The 21,355-nt window shown below is 40.7% G+C and overlaps 1 protein-coding gene across 38 annotated transcripts in view; it reads left to right on the top strand.

The window, feature by feature from the left end:
• Positions 1-21,355, top strand: part of NRXN3 (neurexin 3) — a 1,013,077-nt gene that overhangs the window by 759,693 nt on the left and 232,029 nt on the right. For all 38 annotated transcript variants that reach the window (XM_054161979.1, XM_054161978.1, XM_054161962.1 and 35 more), the window contains one exon: positions 230-411. In XM_054161979.1, coding sequence (XP_054017954.1) covers positions 230-411 — 182 coding nt within the window. The remainder of the gene's footprint in view (positions 1-229; positions 412-21,355) is intronic.

Below are 21,355 nucleotides of genomic sequence, written 5' to 3'. Positions count from 1 at the left end.
CCCATCCCCAAATAGCAATATCCTCTATGGTGTTGTCTGGGATATTAGTTCTAACGATATAATTCATTCTTGTTAAGTTTTCAGTTAACTGAAGTGCTGCTTGTGCTTGTGTAGGACCTAATAAAATATGCTTCATCAGGCTGTATACAAAAGAAATTTCTTGAGTGACTTATGCTTCTTCAGGTATGGGTAATTAATGCTTTTTTCCTCTTGGTTTTATGTTTTGTAGCTGGTGCCACATATATATTTGGGAAGAGTGGAGGTCTCATCCTGTACACATGGCCAGCTAATGACAGACCGAGCACAAGGACAGACCGTCTTGCTGTGGGATTCAGCACAACAGTGAAGGATGGCATTCTTGTTCGGATTGACAGTGCTCCTGGGCTTGGTGATTTTCTGCAGCTGCACATAGTGAGTATTCACAGGCCCATACCTATGCCAGGCCTGGGTTTCTCTTAACAAAGCATGCATTTGACAAAAACTATTGCTCTAAAATGCCATGTGTCACACTGCCCTTCATATCTTCAGCACTCATGAAATCAGTCTGCCTTGAGTAGTTTTTTAGGGTTTTCTGGAATTACTGAGTGGAATGCACAAGGAATGAAATCTTGGTGCAGAAGGAAACTGAGGGGAGGAACAAATTACAAAACCAAACCAAACTCCCCAAAATACAAAATCCTTATGAGATTCAATAGCAATAGGATTTATAAACACTGTGTAGAACTATTTTGCAGCAGTGCTAATCTACTGTGGCATACGCGTGATCCTGAATACAGCTGAATTTATGGTGGACAGTATTACTATTGTTGGAAGGCAAAGAATAAAATGGAGTGATAGAGGGTTTGGTTATTAGCTTGGTGAGAAATTTAAGTGAGAACTGAACAGATCCTGAGGCTGAGATAACTGATGCCTGCTGTAGTGGGATAGTTCAAAAGAGTAAGAATTTGATGCTGTTAGCACAACATGGCTTTGGAAGGACAAAATGGATGGCTTTGTGTGATCCAATACTATAGATAAACTTGAATGAAGGTGGCTTTAGGGGAGAGCCCATTTGTTTGAGAAAATGAGTACACTAGAACTGGAACCTTTTTGAGATTGTTATTTTATGTGATGATTTGGGAAGAGGAGAAGGAGGGGTTGATTGTTTTGTTTTCCTTTTCAAAGTAGCCAAGAAATTGTTTAACAGAGGTAGAAGCTGATTATGTTACTTGATGCTCAGATTATTTCAAATGTTTTATTTGATTATCCTCATTAATTCATAGTGGAAGGGGAATAAGCCATTTGCAGGTTTCAAATGAGCTGAGATGTTGAAATTTGAGGGACACTTGGGGATATAGGTAAACAGGAGGAACAACAGAACTGGAGTTGCAGTCACTGAAGATATTTAAGATGGATGGATATGGTGCTTAGGGATGCATTTTAGTGGTAGTGGTAAGCTCTGGGTGAGTGGCTGGATGTGATGATCTCAAAGGTCTCCTCCAACCTTTACAGTTCTGTGATTCTATAAATTCTAATAGAAGCATGAGAGAAATAAATTTGTAGATCAGAGCTATGAAAGAAAATTAAAAAGATAATAAATTAACATTTTAAAGCTGCAAATACTTCAATTGTAGGTGAGAGAAAATAGATATTAAAAGAGAGAAGATCAATGCTAGTATAATTAATTTTATGTGTATATTTAGCAGCTGGACTTTTTCAGGAGCAGTTATAGTTAATAATAGAAATAATGAAAGTGACAGGGGTTTTCCTGAATGAATATTGGGCAGGCCTCTCCTTCTGGGGCCTTTCTGGACATTCCAGTCACAGACTTTTGTTCTGGATGCTATTTACTGGATCATGATCTCTTCATACTTCTCTGGGTGTTCTGTTAGTGAGAACAGCTGAAAAAAGCCGTAGTATAGGTTATGATTTATCAAGATACTATTTTAAAGATGGTAGAAGTGAGTCATACTCTCAGGAGACTTTTTATTAGTTTGCCTGCTTTTTTTAATATCGTGTATGGTCTAGACAGTTTATTGCAGTCTCCTTCTATTTGTAAAATTTAACATCAAAATGGGATATCTTATCAACAGATTGCATATTTGCTTAATAAATTTACACTTGTTCTTTTTGGATTAATTTTTAAATTGCAGGTCTTTCAGAAACTGTGGAAATTTCTCAACTAGAGTGTCTGTTTTATGTGACAAAAATTTAAATTCCCTGAAACGATTTTCTCTCCTTATTTACCGTGAAGCATAAACTGACAGCTCTGTGAAAATGGATGGCATACCATCCAGCTCAATGTCATATATAAAGCACAGGGTGTTTGGGGGAACAGACTGTAGCACATGGAATGCGAGTGTTGTTATAGCATCAAAACCCTCCTTAAGGGATATTTTTCCCCTGACAATTCATTCAAAGCACCAAGTCCAAACCTGTACCAGAGAATTGCCTTCCACAATGGATGCTTAAAAGACTACCTCGTAAGAGTTGTGGTTGAATGTTTATATATATGTTCACTGACCTTACACTGCTACACCTATTTTGCAATTTACAAAATGTAAAAAGCTTTCTAGAGTTCAAATGAAAAAAAGGAAGACAGCTACAGGAGATAATAGTTATCATTCTTGTGATGACTGTGGAGGGAGAATTCACCCATCCACGGACACTGCTGGTTTATTCTGCATTCTTTCGTTTTGATCTGTACAGTAAACTGTCGTCTCACTTCTGGCTGTTCAGAATGGTGCTGGGAGATGGGTCCAGATCTTTAACTGCTTGAAAAGACTAATTTTTAATTGCTTGAAAAGGCTAAACTCTAGTTCTGGGGAAAATGGTAGTGATTTTTGTGAGGGGTTTTATAGAGGGTGTATGATGAACTGAGCCTCTTTAATGTGAGACAGCTGAGAGCGGGCATTGAAAGGTTTTCATTTTTATACCAAAGAAAGTAGAAATGAGAGGGTTTGCTTAGGCTAACCAGTTTTATTTCACAGAGAGAATATCAATAGGCTATAAACTATGAAAATGTGGGATTCTGCTTCTGCTTCCTGTCTTATATTTGGCTTTTTTTTTTTAGCTGGTTACAATTTTCTCTTGAAGTGTGTGCATTTCACCATGCTAGACCTCCTTTTTCATTATTGCATAGAACTCTTTGAGTTTTGGGTTGTTTGTTTTTTTCAAATACAAATCAGTTCACCCCACCACATCTTGATCTTGTCTGCATTGATGTATATTCAGAACAGTGTTGTTATTCTGGCCTTTCCAGGCTTAAAACCAGTATAGAGTAGGTCTCTCAGTTTGACACAGCTCTTGGAGTATACCAGAAGTGTTTAAGTATCAGTGTCTCCTAAGCAATTTTCAGTTCCAAGATGTTTAATGCCCATCATGTCTCATGTTATTCAAGAAACAGTAAGGAAGTGTGTACATTTCTCCTAATTATGTTTACACAGATTATGAGCCCCTACAGATTGATACAGAATATATACTTAGTGAACGAGGTTTCATGCTGAAGCATGCCAGTGGACCACCAAAAGGCAAAGTGGTGCAGAGGCTTCTTTTCTGAAGTAAGAAATAGTTTACTGACTGAGTAGGTAGAGGAGACATCATCTTGTATAACACATTTAGCTGAGAAAGTGAGCAACTAATGAATGAGTGCCTAGACTGCTTACTGATGAGAATGAGCTTTCAAGCTAGATCCTTAGAAATTGTAAAAGAACAGACCTTTTAAAGACATTTTCCACCAAGACAAAATCCAGCAACCTGTATGAGGGAGAGCTCTGCAAGGTTTCCTGGAATTGCTATCATATAAAACCATCTTAATATAGCTTTCTGTTAGGGATATACTGTCTTTAATAGGTACTACCTGAGGTTTTATGCACACATGAAGACTCAAAAGCATGACTGCTAACCTTCTAGGCAAGATGGCAAATGGGCTGAATGGGGAGTAGGGGAACTGTTCTGATTTACTGTTAGTGTATGTATATTCGGCAGAGTCTCTCATTTCTTCATATATGTCTTCTATAAACATTTGTAGCTGTGGTTTGTCAGTTCTTGAAGATACAGCTGAGTGGTTATGCATGCCTTTAACTCAGGTTGTGTGTTATTTAAGGTAATGAGATTGGCAAGGTAGTCCTCATTCAGGATGTGATTTATATATACATACACTGCAGTACCTTTAAAAGTATTTTGCCTCCCGAGCAGGACCTCTACTGTGTGTAATGGAGTGGGCTAGATAAAGTGCTTTCACTATGAGAATTGGGGTGGGAGTACTGTCCCCTAGCAACAATGGGTAATTTAGGAGAGACTCTAACAAGCATTGAGCTATTGCATTGCAAATGGGTTCTGAGGATCTCACAGAGCACATCACAACCATTTACCTCCTTTCTATAATTATCTATATTAATAAATGTAAGTTGAAATTCTCATTTTACTTTCTGCTTAGGATGGCAGTCATCTCTAGCTGAGGCTTGCATCTTAGTTGCATTCCATTTCTTATGTTGATCACAAGGGGATGATTTAAGTGCATCTGTGTTAATCAGCACTGAAACGGATCAACAGCACGTATACAGTCAATTACTGCTTTTCCTTAGGCAAAAAATAAAGATGACTGATAAAGTTTTGCATTGTACTTGTTTGTAAGAGGACAGAAAACTACCCTGGCTTCTCTGAACAAGGGGGGAAATACCTGAAAAGGGTAATGTGTACTTTAAGTACCAAAACTAAGATAGTGCTCAGAACACCGGTGTATTGGCTTTTTTCATCTGTTACAACGTGTTTAGTGAGCATGAATTGTTATTGAAGATACTTGACTGGGGATGGTAAAATTACCCTGAAGGATGATTAGTAAGTTGAAATACAAACCTCAATAAATGCAGACTTCAGTGAGTAGGCTGAGGGTACGCCAGAGTTTGAAAGGAAACACAGCTAGGACAGCTAACCCAGTTCGACCAATGGGACGTTCATTTCGACACTTGAAGAGGACCTACAGGAAAGATAAGGAGAGACTATCAGGGAGTGCAGAGATGAGTGACAGTTTCAAAATGAAATAGGGTAGATTTAAATTAGATATTAGGAAGAAATTCTTTACTTTGAGGGTGGTAAGCTTGGATGCCCCCCACTCTGAAAGAGTTCAAAGCCAGGCTGCATGAGGTTTTGAACAACACGACAGAGGGGGTGGAATCACGTGATCTTTGAAGGTCCCTTCCTGCTCAAACCATTCTGTGATTCTGTCACATTCCATACCGTGAGGTGTTGTGATCAGCCGTAAAAATGAAGGGAAAGGAGGAGGGGTGGTTATGGCCTGTGTCTTTCCAAGTAACAGTTACATGGGCTGAACCCCTGCATACCAGGAAGTAGCTCAACATCTCCCTGCTGATAGGAAGTACAGAGGCTTTGCTTCAGTTATTAAAGTGTCTTCATCTCAAGCCACAAATCTTCTCACTTTTACCCTTCTGGTTTTCTCTTCTGTCCAGGGAGGCATAAGTGAATGAGCGCGCAGGTGGATATTTTTATACTGGCCAAGGTCAATTTGTCCCATAGTCAGTGGCTGTTTTGTCAGCTGATGTAAAATTGCCAAAAAATTGTGATTTTTTTTTTAAAGTGTTTATTTTTAATGGAATCATTCTAATTAAACACTCAAGGATCCTGTTCCCAATTGCCCTCAGTCTTTTCCTGTCCTTTTTGTGTCTATGAAGTCCCATGTGTTTGTGTATGCTGCACTTATTGTTCCCTAGAGCACAGAAGAATTAGTAAAGGAAAACTAATCTGAAGAAAGAAAATGAACCTTCAGTTTCCAAACCAGCTTCAATATGTATTGTTCCTTCTGTTTTTATTTTGGAAAGATGGTTAAAATCCATTTTCATTCTATTTGAGCTAGTTCACATTATGCATAGAAATGGGCCATCTATTTTTGTCTATTAGCTTTTGAGAATCTCTGTGGTAGGAGATCATGAGTTTAGGCTAAACCTTTGAAGGTTAAAGAGCATCACACCTTAGCACGCCTGTTTGTGGCTGGCACAGTTTGGCACTATGCCCTGTCAAGTTATCTCAATGACCTTTTAATCTTCAGTCCCTGCTTTATTGCCAGTCTGTACCAGGTGTATGAATGAATGTACATAGCTGAATGCAATGGTGCAGGAAATAGCAGGTTGATGTCCTGTGGATAAAGATGATGGATTTCAGATCCTAGATCCATTCAAGCAGTGTGGAAGCTTAGTACTTTGATACAGGGATTCATTAACTCCTCATTCACAGGCTGTGCATAACTCATAGTGCTTTTGCTGGTGCTATTGAAGGTTCCAAAGCTGATTAGAAATACAGAAGAAAGAGCTGGTAGGGCAATGTTAGTTGGAATGGCAAAGATGCCAGTTGGACCACAAGTTAGAGTCACAAATCTGAAAATAATCCTGGGGGGTTGGCTCTGCAGAACACCTGAGTTCAGCTGGACAATGAAGAGTGAAAATTAAGAACTGGAGGAGATGAAGGAACAATCAGTGGGAAGTTACATGGCTAATTGTGTGAAATCTGGCTTAAAGAGACAGGTACAACTAAATGTACTGCTTTTGCTGATTTGAAAGTGAGAGCTTTGCTACATCATCAAGGAAGCAGACTTCCACTAAGTTATCATGATTTGATATAGTGGACAGAATGAGCATCATTTTTTCAGAATGCACATCTGCCTAGTTTAGCTATGTACACCTTGCAAAGGGAGACCCTAGCACCTCATTGTAAGTAGAAAAACTTTGAAAAACCACTAAACACTCCTAATTAGAAGCAAAAATATTTATGGGCTTTCTTGAGACAGATTCATCCCTAAGTACATAGCCTTTGTTTAAAATCCACTCTAAAGCTTGAAATTTGTTCAGTCTGTCAAAGTTTGTCCTAGGATTTCTTGTGGTTCTAGGAATTGCTATTAGATGTTAAATGACCAAATCTCAGAGTGTCTCAGAGTACCTGTCCAAACATACTATATAGCAATAAATGCTGTTGCTCATTCTTCCACATTTTATAAACAAATACTGGGTAGAAGGCCAATGGCATCCTGGCCTGTATCAGGAATAGTGTGGCCAGCAGGAGCAGGGAGGTCATTCTGCCCCTGTACTCAGCACTGGTTTGGCCACACCTTGAGTCCTGTGTCCAGTTCTGGGCCCCTCAGTTTAGGAAAGATGTTGTCTTGCTGGAACATGTCCAGAGAAGGGCAACAAAGCTGGTGAGGGCTTTGGAGCACAAGCCCTCTGAGAGGCTGAGGGAGCTGCGGTTGCTTAACCTGGAGAAGAGGAGGCTCAGGGGAGACCTTATTGCTGTCTAGAACTACCTGAAGGGAGGTTGTAGCCAGGTGGGGGTTGGTCTCTTCTCCCAGGCAGCGTGAGGCAGAACAAGAGGACACAGTCTCAAGCTGCACGAGGGGAGGTTTAGGCTGGATGTTAGGAAGAAGTTCTTCACAGAAAGAGTGATTGGCCATTGGAATGGGTTGCCCAGGGTGGTGGTGGAGTCACCATCACTGGAGGTGTTTAAGAAGAGACTTGACAGGGTGCTTGGTGCCATGGTTTAGTTGATTAGGTGGTCTTGGATGATAGGTTCAACTCAATGATCTCAAAGGACTCTTCCGATATGGTTAATTCTACCCTATCCTATCCTATCCTATCCTATCCTATCCTATCCTATCCTATCCTATCCTGTTCTATTTTACTCTTTCCCGTGACTATAGTGTTTATGTAGAGGATAGGGCAATATAATTTCAGTGAAAGTAGAACTGACTTGCCTTTACTGTTTTGCAGTACTTCTTGCAGAACTAGTAAATGGGATTTTCCCATTTCCTCACACAACCTTGTCAGTGAGTGAGTAATTGAGGAAATACTGGGACTTCTTTTGATGTTTAGGACATTTAGAATTTGCTTCTTAATTTTATTTTCTTCTTTAATACTAAATAAAAATGGGTGACATAGAGAGGACTTTTTTTCAGACAGGTCAAAGAAAGAAACCTAAACAACTTCTGGTTAAGTTCTTCTCTTCAAATAACTGAGACCCGGAGGAGACAAGTATGAGGTTTTTAGCACTCATTGTGAAAGAGATTAAAGTCTTTCATATTAATAGCCTGTAGAAATAGGAAACATAGATTTTTCTCCTTTACAAGAAGCATCAAACTTACAAGCTTCTTCAGACCCACCCATCTTACTTCTGTATGCTTGGATAAATTGCACTAATAGAGTCTAAATTAAATCTGTTCATAATTAAAGCCTTTATCACCTTCTCTATGGTTCCATCAAAAAGGTAAAATAAAATTCTTGATCTTCATGTTAATGGGTAGCAGCAGGGTACAATAATAACTCAGTGCCCATTCAGACATACTGAGGACTACCCAAAAGCAATTATACAAGGGCAATTGTCAGTTCAATTTACCCCAGCTTGGTGTCTGATGTAACCTTTTCATCAAAGGTTAACAACTATTTGGTACTACATCAGCTATAGCAAAATGAGGGTTTTTTTTCTATTAAGCCTCTGGTAAGAACATCTTGAACAGGAAGATATTGGCTCTTACTAGTAAAGTATAAACTAGCTGTAATCCAAACAATGTTACACGATGTTTGCACTGTAACTTTAATTTTAGAGGATTTCAAAGCAGTGCAAGGAAAAGATAACTTGATCTCTGACATGCAGCTGACTCTGAGATGGAAATCAGCTGTTCTGGAGAACAAAAAAGACTAGTCCTACAGAGTTTTACATGGGAAACAAAACACAATGTTGCCTTCCCAAATTGTACCAAGACACTGCTGAGACCATTTTGAGAAGGTGCACTGAACTTGAGTTTGGATAGAACTCTACCATCCAAGTATGCATTTAACATTAAGCTAGCTATACAATCACAATATCTCTTTGAAAGGTACGTGTGAGATTAAATGATGTAACTAGAATTGTTGCCTCAGAATTAGAACTAGCTGGCTGGCTCTAAACATTCATCTTTTCTTAATCCAGAAAGCTTCACAGTTCTTCCTTCTTCCTGAGAGAGTCATTTAATACCAGCGCCTGGAAAGCCACTGTTGCTGACATCTCCTGCTATTGCCCACAACATCCGAGGACAATTTTACAGCAGCAGGTGGTGTGTGGTGGTTTTGTTGCTGCTGCTTGTTTTTATTCTCTCTGTTTAAATGCTGATGCGACCTGAGCTTGCTTCGCTTCTGTTGTGGGGATCAAGGCTGAAGCAGTATTATTTGTGCTAATAAGCCTCTCCCGTTAGTTAACCTTTCAGTACATAAAGCATGATTGAACTGAAGGCTTCCTGCTGGTTTGAAAGGCTTTTATGTTAAATACACGATACAGGCATTTTTGTCTTCCATCTCCTTAATGCAGAAAGAAGTTGGGTGTGGGAGGCTTGAAAACACCCAATCTGAAACCCAGTTGAAGAAAAGCTTATGTCGTGTGAAAACTCTTAAATATCTTGGCATACCTTTTTTTTTAACCCCTGCTACTTTTAAATTCCTGGTGCTTTGTTTAAGCATTTACAGCCTATACAAGGAGACTGCCTGCCTCGTATAGCAAGTATAATTTGGCCCAGTTTGTGGGTTGTTTGGTTTGGGGTGTTTTTTTTGGTGTTGTGTTGTTGGGGTTTCTTTTGTTTGTTTGGGGTTTTGTTTGTTTATTTGTTGAGGGGGTTTGTTTTGTTTTGTTTCTCCTCATATTTGATAACCAAGTGTGTTATTAGCTCTGACTGTCCAAATTTACTTTCAGTGCACACAGCCCCTCTTTTAGCATATTCTTTGTTCTTGTCAATTACCTGATGTCAAGAGTGCAGTTTGTAAAAGCTGGGTAATAGAAATCATTAAGCATGACAAAGAAAAGTATCTTAATACTGACTCAGGCTTTCTTTGCTATCTTATCATGTTTCTCTTGTTCTATTATTGTTAGAAGATCTCAACTGAAAGCCAGTACCACACACAGGATTTCAGGTTTTGGATAGTGTAAAATCCTTTAGTATGATGCTGTTCAGCTTTAGAGAGAAAGTGGATTGGCTGTTAGGAAGAAGTTCTTCACCATGAAGGTGGTGAGGCACTGGAACAGGTTGCCCAGGGAAGTGGTAGAAGCCCTGTCCCTGGAGGTTTTTAAGGCCAGGCTGGATGTGGCTCTGAGCAACCTGATCTAGTGTGAGGTGTCCCTGCCCATGGCAGGGGGGTTGGAACTGGATCATCCTTGAAGTCCCTTCCAACCCTAACAATTCTATGATTCTAAGTGGGATTTGTGTAGGGAGCCATATTGTGCCTCTACTATATTATTTTAACTAGCAATAGAAATGAGATCCTTTAAATTTGCAGACATTTTCCACTTGATTAAAGGGAAAGGAACTAGTCTTGTATCTTTGCTAAAATATTCTTGTTATCTGCAGTTTATCCTTTCATAGATGGCATATTGTTTCCTAAACATTTGGAGAGAGACAAGGCCCTCAATGGGAAATGATTTTTTGAATATGCTTCAGATGGGCAACACATGCAGGATGAAGTAAAGGAACTTCCACAACAGAATAAAGAGATTAATACAAAGTTGCAGTAAAAGCTACTGGATTTGCTCATATAACAAGCTAGGGGACATGTGGGGGGAAAAAAAATGAAACTTGCTGAAAAGGTATTTAAGCTATGCAACTAGGAGTGGTGTAGAGGTTCCATTCCTGTGCTATTTTCTGGGCAGTGTTGTACCAGTGCACTGAAGAGGTAGGCAGGAATGGTGCCCAAGAAAGCCTGTAGTGAGTGTATCAATTTCTGTTGCACAGCATACAACATCCCTTGGAGTGTGGGACTGTCAGGACCTTTCTGTAGATCAGTTTTACAGAACTATCCCATTCAATCACTGTCAAGGCTTAATTTTGCCCCCTTGTATTTTGGGGGTTTACAAGAGGAATTTAGTATTACACTGAAAGGATTTTCCTGTGATGTATTAAAATCTAACTGTATTGATTCTGTCCAGTTGTGAGACTAGACAATTTTTTCTTATTATTTGAAGAACTTGTATGTCCTTACATGTGCAAGTCTTGTTTCTTGTAATGCAGAAATATTCTTGCTGTTGTGCCCTTGCACTGTATCTTCTCTGTGTGTCTGTGGAGAATCACAGAATCATGGCATCACAAAGGCTGGAAAAGACCTTTAAGATCAAGTCAAACCATAACCCAACCAGCATGACCACTAAACTATATCCTGAGCTGCCACATCTACATGCTTCTGGAACACCCCCAGACAGGCTGTTCCAATGCCTCGCCACTCTCTCAGTAAAAAGTGTTCCTGATGTCCAATCTAAACCTCCCCTGGCACAACTTAAACCCATTTCCTCTCATCCTGCCACTAGTTACTTGGGAGAAGAGACCAACATCAGCTTCACTAAAACCTTCTTTCAGGTATTTGTAGACAGCAATAAAATCTCCCCTTAGCCTTTCCTTCTCCAGGCTAAACAACAACAACCCCAACTTCCTCAGCCACTCATTGTATGACATGCCCTGCAAATCCTTTGCCAACCTTATCGCCTGAAGGAGGTTGTGGTTTCTCATTTATAGTTCTTTAAATCTTAACTTGTGGGTAGCCTGATTAAATATATTGCTCTTACAATAGTTTCTGTTAATTACCTTAAACTTTTTCAATGAGATTAACCTCATTTTGATTGGAGTGTGTAGAAAAAAAGACAAACACTTCAGACTGTTTTGCACATTAGAAAACTGTTTTGCACAAAACTGATTTGAAACTCTTCATTGGTTTGTGTTCTGATCAAAATTTGTTTCCTGTGCAATAAATGTGCTTGCTTTCTGTTGGGAAAAGCCATTGCTCCATTTTGGAGCTTTGCAAATGGATGTGGTTTTCAAGGTTGCTGGCTGTGCATCTTAATTTAGGAACACAGGACAGGGAGGGAGTTATCTAGTTTATCAAGTCCAGTCCCCTACCCTCACATGCAATTGCACTATTCCTTCCTCTTTTCTGGCTGTATCAGATCTACTTTGTCCCTTCTGTTTTTCTACTTCTGCTATTTCTCTTGAAATGCTGTTCTAAAATTATCTCCCCCCAATTCTGAAGATTACCTTATTTTCCAATCTATGTGTATTCATATATGTCATTTTAACCTCCATTTGTTTTGTGCCAATATTGTTCTTCAGCCTCTCTCTGGGTTTTATATTTATCTATCAGCCGCATTTACAGAGAACTGTTATTGCCTGTGCTTCGTGACGGCAGCTCCCTACTGATTCCCCCACCCAGGCTCTTCTGGGCTGTCAGTGTAGTGCAGTGAGACATCATGAAGATATCCTAGGCTAATGCAAATTCAAACATACAAGTCTGCAAGTTGCAGCTGTAGACAGGTTTTGTTGCTTCTGTGCCTGAATGTTCAGCTACATTCAGGAGGATTTATTTGCTCAGCTGCAGCACCAAGTAAGCATTGCTATTTTGTTGTACCGAAGCTGGGTCTGTGCAAGCTGCACTGGGTACCAAATATCTTTGGTTCTGAGTTTGCTTGGCTGTATGGACCCAAGACATCTGATACTAAATTACAATGCATGGAAGGAGGAGGTACCCTTTAATTCCCTATTGTCAGTCTAGGAAATAAGCATTTTGACACATGAGATGACACATTGACTCAGTTTGTAAAACCTGCATCAGGAAGGACATCATGTGACATGCAGTCTGGAGCCTTGCCATGAGTCCCAAGACGGTTATTAATGGACTTGTGAACAGAGAACAGGGAATCTAGCCTTTGAGATAATCGGAAAGACATCACTTGTAGTGTGAGCATCCGCACCAAAAGACGATCACTGCACTTTGGGGAAGGAGGTTAATGCCTTGCTGCACACAATTTTGAAGCACATTTTGAACCGATCACCTTTGCCCATGTTCTAGCACACTGCATTCAGGTGCACAATGTATTTCCTGCTTGATCCACTTCTGTCGGCTTCCTCTCACAAGACGAGGCTCACTTAATCTCCTTAATGAAAAACCTGGGTTACAAAACTGTGAGAAATATTAATATCTAGGAAAATTAGAATTTGATAGAGGCACAGAGAAGGAATATTTTGCCTTTGAAAATGTAGAAATACAGGGGAAAAAGGAATGTGAGCTCTTTTGCCCACTTTTTCTACATATTGCATAGTGTTTTCCATATTGGTCTCTGTATAATTCCTGATGTTAATCCGACCCACACCTTTGTGAACAAAATGATAAGGCAGCATACTTCTTGATATTGCTACAGTGATTCTCATTTCTTTCTTTTACTAATCATTGTCTTGAGCAAAAGTGGCAAATTTTAGTTTTTTAGTTACTTCTAAGTATTGTTATTAAGATTGTTGTTGCTGAGGCAAATTTTTGTTTCCACAGAGGTATCCCTTCATAAGCATTCATGGAGTTGTGCTAGAATTTGCTTCATGATGCATGCATCCCACTACTCACTGAAGGAAGCTTCTGATGTGGAGCTATCCGTGAAGGTGGTCTACAGCAATGATGATAGGCACTGGACAATTGTTAATTGCTTGAATGACCAAAAAAACCCTTAGTTTACCTTCTTACAGAAGCTTCTTGCCTTTCATGTTTGCCCTCCTGTATAAAAAACCACCCTTTTCCTGTGAGATGAATTATATTGTTCCTTTCCTGGAACCACTGATACAGTAAGTGGCTTGGGAGTTGGGTGGTTACTCCTATCACCTGGGCAGAGCCAGGTATGAGGAATGCATTTGAGGTAGTTGGAAGGCTCTCAAAGCTTTAGCTGTTGAGCATTGTTCAGTGCTTTTTAAGAAATCATTTATTTTTAATGTTGATGTGGTTTGTGGACTGTTGTGCAACTAGAACAAGTTCTTTCTGCTTCTTGCCTATCGGAATAGGTGGTAAGTTCCTGAAACTGGGCAAATATAGGGCAGGGTGAGTTCATCTACAGGGCTGTACTCTCTGGTGGGACTGTTGCTTTCTGTCTTTATCAAGTGTGATGCCTAGTGTCTGTGAAAGCATATTTCAGAAAGGGCAGAAAATGCCAAGAAAAGGAGGGAGGTGAAAGGGTGATAAACAGAGGTAACAAAAAGGTAAGAGGAGAGGAGGGGGTGTTCCGTGGCAGAGCAGAAACCCACTGCAGCTTGTGGAAGACCACATGCAGGACCTGATGGATATTCCTCAAAGAACTGACCTCTAGAGAGCCCACACTGAAGAAGAGTCAAAATGTAAGAAGGATGGAGCAGTAGTCTGTGTACATACTGTAAACTCCCTCTTCACCTCTTGTGCATTTGTTGGTTCGCTGAGGGGACTGAGTGCAACTTTGTAACTTGATGGCAAGAAGGGAGAAAAAGGGGATGAAATGAAGGAGTGAAGTTCAGCCTAGGAGAGTGGGTGGAGAGGTGTTTCCCCTAATGTTGTTTCTTTAATGTTATTTCCCTAATGAGAAGTTTCTTTCTTTGTTTCCCACTAACAAAACAGTAAATAAATACATACTACCTAGAAACAAATTCATTTCCCCAAGCTGAATTTGTTTTACCCATACTAGTAACTGGTAAATGATTTCCTTGTATTTTTCTTGACCCACCAGTATTCTTGCTGCTCTTCTGTTTAGGAAGAAGGAGGGTAACCTAGGAAGGAGAATGAGGAAGCATCTGGGTCAGATGCTGCTAGCCAGGTCCAAGCTAACACAAGCTTTAGCAGTACAGTTTTGTGCAAATAGGAGGGTAAAATTTTAATTCTTTCATGGGTGAGCCTGCCCAGTGTGACATGGCTAAATTTGACACTAAAGAGTATTTTGAATCTAAAGGTGAGGTTTGGTGCTTATGATCTGTGCATCCTGCCTCCTTTCTCATGTCAGAGCTGTTAGTGGCATATGGATAACAGAAATATATGGTTATAAGGATGAGCAGTAAACTGACTTTTGGATTTTAGGCAAATTTAGACTAAGCCTTAGAATATAACCTTAGCCATTTAGTGGTTTAAAAGTATCCAGAAATCCTCACGGAACCTAGGGTGTGGGAGGACTACTGTTTGAAGGTTAAAAGGATCCTTTATACTAATAATATAAACAACTCTGCTGTCTGACTTTCAGAAAGCACATTGGTTATTCTTGATAGAAACAGGCTATTCTTTTATGTGTTTTCCCAGAGATCAGTGTTAGGTCTGAAAGTTCCTAATGATAATGTCTCACAACAACCATGGTGGGTTTTGTTGTTAGATTTCTCTGTTACTTACATCCTATATGTTTGACTGACAGAATTACTGAAGCGTGGATAAGATCAGCATGAAGAAGCACCATTTCATTGCAGCCCATGCTTCTGAACCTAATGTACTCCTTTGAGAACTCTATGTACAAACATACTGTCAGTTTCTGTCCTCACATCTAGAGTGCTAGGAAGTTCCTTCAGACCTTGAGAGCTCATTGACATCACATGTGGCATCACAGAAGAGGTGCCAAACCAAGGAAAAGTATGAATGAGTCTAGGTAAAGGGAATATAGTGTTCACAATATGTGAGTGAGAGGACAGTGTGGTCTGTTTGGAACAAGGATGTAATGGGCATTTCTTCCAAATCTGCCAAAGAAGCACAAGTTAATATCTAAAGAGTCCAAGCCTTCCTGAAACTTTATATGAAGAAGAATTGAGGTGTAAAATGGTGTCAGAGGTCAGCAGAAAAGTATATGCAATCAATAACCTGCTCAAAGGGGGATGTAGGATAAAAGGGGTTATAAGATTAAGGTTGGGTATCTTCTCTAAAATTTCCTTGGACAGTGGTCTACAGGCTACACTAAATGATGGAATGACCTCAGGGAAAAGTGTCTGCTGAGGATAAAAGGTGAAGATTAGAGCATGCAGTGTATTATTAGAGGTAAAGTTTGTTCACTAGCTTTCCGATGCAAAAAGAATCCGATTTTTTTTCCATGAAGTAGGAAGCTTAATAATGCCATAATGCCCATTCATTAGAAGGTTTTTTTTATTAGGTAGGCTTAGATTAGTTTTTAACTACCCCAAGGGGGAGGAACATTGTGTTGTTTTGCCAGTTCATGACAATATTGTATACTGGTTTATTGGAAAATAGCTACTAGACTATGCAATGTAATATATAACAAACTTACAGTCATTCCTGTTAAAATTTCTCTATAATGATGCAAACAATAACCCAAATAAGATGAAAAGCATCTTGTAGTTCTGAAAAATGGCAACTGAATCTGAGCATCTAGCAGTAATTAAGAATAACAGAGTAGGAAAACAAAACAAAAGAAACCAACAAAGACCATCATCATTTAATCTCAAAATAGATTGTGTGTTGCATTTCCCAAGTCTTTCCCCCATGCATTACAGCTAACAAATGATGAGATTTTACCACTTTGTATCAGCAATGATTTCACAATTGAGTAGATTTTCGTCTTTAACATGGTACTAAAATCTTAATATAAATTATTGGAAAGGCATATTTCTATTAGTAGTTCTTAATTAAACTTCTTTTCTTCAGTGATGGATTTATTTTACAAGGGGAATAAATTTCACATATGTGAGGACAGTTAATAGGATCTCTGCTTTCCTATTCTGAAGATAATTTTCCCTGCTAATATTCTGGCATCTTTCAGAGTTGTTTATTATTATTCAAACATACCTGTGGCTAACACCTGGTGGGTCCTTTATGTCTTAGGATGCATATATTGCTTTGACTGATATATTTGCTCTCAAATTTATCAGGTGTTCCTGTGATTTTTCTTTATAAAAAATGCAAACCCTACATAAAACCCTTCCCTGCCTCATGTTTCAGTGCTTCATTGTCAGCGACACTCAGTGACACAGATGTGAGACTCAGATGCGAGACCAGCGCCCGTGGTAGCACAGTGGTCAGTGGTCCTTCTATAAATATATTAATAGCAAGAGGAAGGGCAGGGACAACCTCCACTCCTTGGTTGACATGGAAGGAAATGTTGTAACACAGGATGAGGAAAAGGCAGAGGTACTTAACACCTTCTTTACCTCAGTTTTTACTAGCTGGAAAGAACGTCTACCAGACAGCTGGCCTGCAGAACTGGCAGAGGGAGCCAGGGAGCTGCATGGTTTCCCTGTGTTCCATGAGCAAGTGATAGGAGCTCTCCTCAGCAGCTTGGACCCCCACAAGTCCATGGGACCAGATGGGATCCATCCTAAGGTGCTGAGAGAGCTGGCAGATGAGCTGGCCAAGCCACTCTCCATTATTTTTCATCAGTCCTGGCTCACTGGAGAGATCCCAGATGACTGGAAGCTGGCCAACGTGGTACCCATCCACAAGAAGGGCCAGTTGGATGAGCCAGGGAATTACAGGCCTGTCAGCCTGACCTCAGTGCCAGGAAAGATTATGGAGCAGGTCATCCTGAGTGCAATCACGCAACACTTAGAGGATGGCCAAGGGATCAGGCCCAGCCAGCATGGGTTTAGGAAGGGCAGGTCCTGCCTGACCAACCTGATCTCCTTCTATGATCAGGTGACCCGTCTGGTGGATGTGGGGAGGCCTGTGGATGTAGTCTACCTGGACCTCAGCAAGGCCTTTGACACCGTTCCCCATAGCAAACTCCTGGCCAAGCTGTCAGCCCATGGCTTGGATGGGAGCACACTGAGATGGGTTAGGAACTGGCTGGAGGGCCGAGCCCAGAGAGTGGTAGTGAATGGTGCCACATCCAGCTGGCAGCCAGTCACCAGTGGTGTGCCCCAGGGATCAGTACTGGGCCCCTTGCTCTTTAACATCTTTATTGATGATCTGGACGAGGGCATCGAGTCCATCATCAGTAAATTTGCTGACGACACCAAGCTGGGCGCAGGAGTTGATCTGCTGGAGGGTAGAGAGGCTCTGCAGAGGGACCTCGACAGGCTGGACAGATGGGCAGAGTCCAACGGCATGAGATTTAACACATCCAAGTGCCGGGTTCTGCACATTGGCCACAGCAACCCCATGCAGAGCTACAGGCTGGGGTCAGAGTGGCTGGAGAGCAGTCAGGCTGAGAGGGACCTGGGGGTGCTGGTCGACGGTAGACTGAACATGAGCCTGCAGTGTGCCCAGGCAGCTAAGAGGGCCAATGGCATCCTGGCCTGCATCAGGAACAGTGTGGCCAGCAGGAGCAGGGAGGTCATTCTGCCCCTGTACACTGCACTGGTTAGGCCGCACCTCGAGTACTGTGTCCAGTTCTGGGCCCCTCAGTTTAGGAAGGATGTTGACTTGCTGGAACGAGTCCAGAGAAGAGCAACAAAGTTGGTGAGGGGTTTGGAACATAAGCCCTATGAGGAGAGGCTGAGGGAGCTGGGGTTGCTTAGCCTGGAGAAGAGGAGACTGAGAGGTGACCTTATTACTCTCTACAACTACCTGAAGGGAGGTTGTAGACAGACGGATGTTGGTCTCTTCTCCCAGGCAAGCAGTACCAGAACAAGAGGACACAGTCTCAGGCTGCGCCAGGGGAGATACAGGCTGGATGTTAGAAAAAAGTTCTATACAGAAAGAGTGATTGCACATTGGAATGGGCTGCCTGGGGAGGTGGTGGAGTCGCCATCACTGGAGGTTTTTAGGAGAAGACTTGACGGGGTACTTGGTGCTGTGGGTTAGTTGCTTGGGCGGAGTTGGATTGGTTGATGGGTTGGACGCGATGATCTTGAAGGTCTCTTCCAACCTGGTTTATTCTATGTATTCTATGTATTCTATGTATAATTTCATCATCTGTCCTACATCACCTTGATTTTTTCCTTAGAAGTCTCCTGTCTGGAAATGTGTTTGATGTTTTCTTACTTTGCTTGTGGTGTCTAATCATACAACCAGAGTAATGCAGTTGCCAAGAGATGTCTTCAGTCCTAAAAACCTGTCACTGGCTTATAAATACTTCTGGATCTAAGAAAAGAGAATAGTGGACCAACAGATTAATAATTGATAGCCATCATTAATGGCTCCAGCCTTTGTAATTAACCTTCTGTTTCATCTGAAGCATGTCTACATTTTCAGGTCAAGCACTCAGAGTGGGATATGCTGAACTGTCAAAATGAAATATGAAGTGATGTGGTGGGAACTCCAGAACAGGTTACATGCCGTACTGAGAGACCGAGACAAGCTCTGTTTAAAATATTGTGTGCCAACTTCATTACATACACTTTCAATCAGGTTTTTTTGTCAGTCTGCCTGTAATTCCACAGAAGTTGTGAAAATGATAGAAGGGATGTATTTACTCATCCTGGAATTCTTTATAGACAGACGTTATATATGACATAAGAGGAGCTGGAGTACTTAAAATGTGCACACACCTTTCAGTGAAGCTCCCATGTCCAGCCTGAGGCAGAGTACTGCAGTGACTTGCATTCTTCCTCTCTGTTGTGTATTCCTCAAAACATTTACGACCGACTTCCATGCCAGCTTCAAACTGAGATTTTAGAGAAGCCCCCAATTCCTACTCAGCACACATGCATGCAGAGTAGAGGCAAAGGAGTACAAGACCTACTGCCAACTTGGTTGTTGCTCACTAGGTGCCATTGAAAATGAGGACAAAAGAACGAGTAATTCTGTGCCATCTGTCATTTAGGCTTACTGGGCTGTTTCTGTATTAGTTTAAAAACAATCCTGTTGTTATGTTTTATTATATTGGCATAAATAAACCTCTGTTATGTTTAAAGATAAAACCCCACAGAATGGAGGCCAGAAAAACCTACTTCAACAACAATTATCACTGTAGCAGCAACAGGGAAATAGAAGGACACATACATGCAGAAATACTACGAACAAATGGAAGCAAATTCAGCTCAGGAAAGTGGTGTGTATTTGTGGTGGTTATCACCCTCAACTTCAATCTAAGTGTGACCAAAGCAGACTGGTCCAAGTAAAATTTAATGGGAAATAGTTGATGCTTCAGTAGCCTAAATGAAGAGCTGATTCAGGCTCCATTCAGAAAGAAAGCCCAGTTGGAACTATTGACATTTCTGCCTCTCTTTGCAATTGTAAGAAACATTATTGCCACCTCTTGGAAGATGATTAAAATAATTGCCACTGTTTTGTTCTTCTCCTTTCACAGCAATCACTGGGTGCCTGCTTCCTTCTGTGTCTTGATACGTTATGCTTTGAATCTGTTTTGCCATGGAAAAAGCTAGGCTCAGCATAATAGGGCCATTTCCCTGTCACAGTGCTTTCCTTTTGAATCTCGTTACTCTCTGGGTTGTAGTGAGGTCAATCATATTCAGTCAACTGGCTGAGCAGATTAAAAAGTGTACTAGAACAAAGTACCTGCTGTCCATGCAGGTTGGAGTGAAAATACGCAAGGACAGCCTTGGGTGAAGGGATGCCTTTGCTGGTTTTAGCAAAACTTTGCCTAGTCAGGACTCACAGTCATCTGAATTTGTTCTGCAAAGAGAAAATTAAGTGGCCTGGTAGTATATGATTTGCCACTCATCAACATTAATATCGTGCATAATGACTCTTTAATGGTCATGTCAAAATTTGACATCCTTGTGTACTCATTTGACATCCTTGTGTATCTGCATAGTCAAGCAACAAGGTGACCTTACAGAACCATGCAAGTTCTTGCAACATCATCATGCAAAACTATCTGAGATTGATGCATGGCTGTGACCCAGCATAGTGATAATTGATTCAATGTAAAGGTTCAGCCTTACACCTACTGTGCCATTGCCATCATTGTTGACTCAGGAGAATGAGGCAAGGTCATTCTTTGAGACATCACAGATCTACTCTCTTTGCATATTGATAAAATGCTACTATCTGTTCCTACAATGTAGTTCATCTCTTATGGAGATTATCAGATGTTTAGGGCAAAGTTTGCTCTTGTTTGTAAATTAATATGACATTACAGATTGAGTGAGGCTTTAGTATGCTTGTGTACTTCTGTTCACAAAGTTATAAGCTCCTCATTACTCCAGTGAGCCAAGCCCTGTGTTGGCTGAATCTCCATCTGCTGTTCCCACCAAGGCACACAAATTTATTGGAAAATCATTATTAGAGATTAGAAAATGTATTATTAGAGATCAGAAAAATTAAAGCATTTTCAAGAGTTTGCATGTATTTGGGACAAATTTATTATCTTTATTAAGTTATTATCTTTATTAAGTTATTTTTGAAAAACTCTTCTGAGAATGGTTTTAGTATAGGATGGTATTTCGTGTTTTAAAATGTAGCTCCTGTTGTTTTAAGCCAAAGCTGTGAATGGTCACTATTTCTTTGAATCATCTCCTGTGGCCTAGAGTTGGTAAGTAAAAATGAATTTCAAAACTATTCTGCTTAGTAGTTTATGGTCTTTGACCACGCAAAGAGAGCTGGCAGATGAGCTGGCCAAGCCACTCTCCATCATTTTTCAACACTCCTGGCTCACTGGAGAAGTCCCAGATGGCTGGAAGCTGGCCAACGTGATGCCCATCCACAAGAAGGGCCAGAAGGAGGAACCAGGGAATCACAGACCTGACAGCCTG

This window comes from Dryobates pubescens, chromosome 5 (assembly GCF_014839835.1).
Source record: "Dryobates pubescens isolate bDryPub1 chromosome 5, bDryPub1.pri, whole genome shotgun sequence".
NCBI classification, from domain to species: Eukaryota; Metazoa; Chordata; class Aves; order Piciformes; family Picidae; genus Dryobates; species Dryobates pubescens.
The sequence above is the reverse complement of the archived record's forward strand: the minus strand, read 5'-3'. Positions and strand labels throughout refer to the sequence as shown.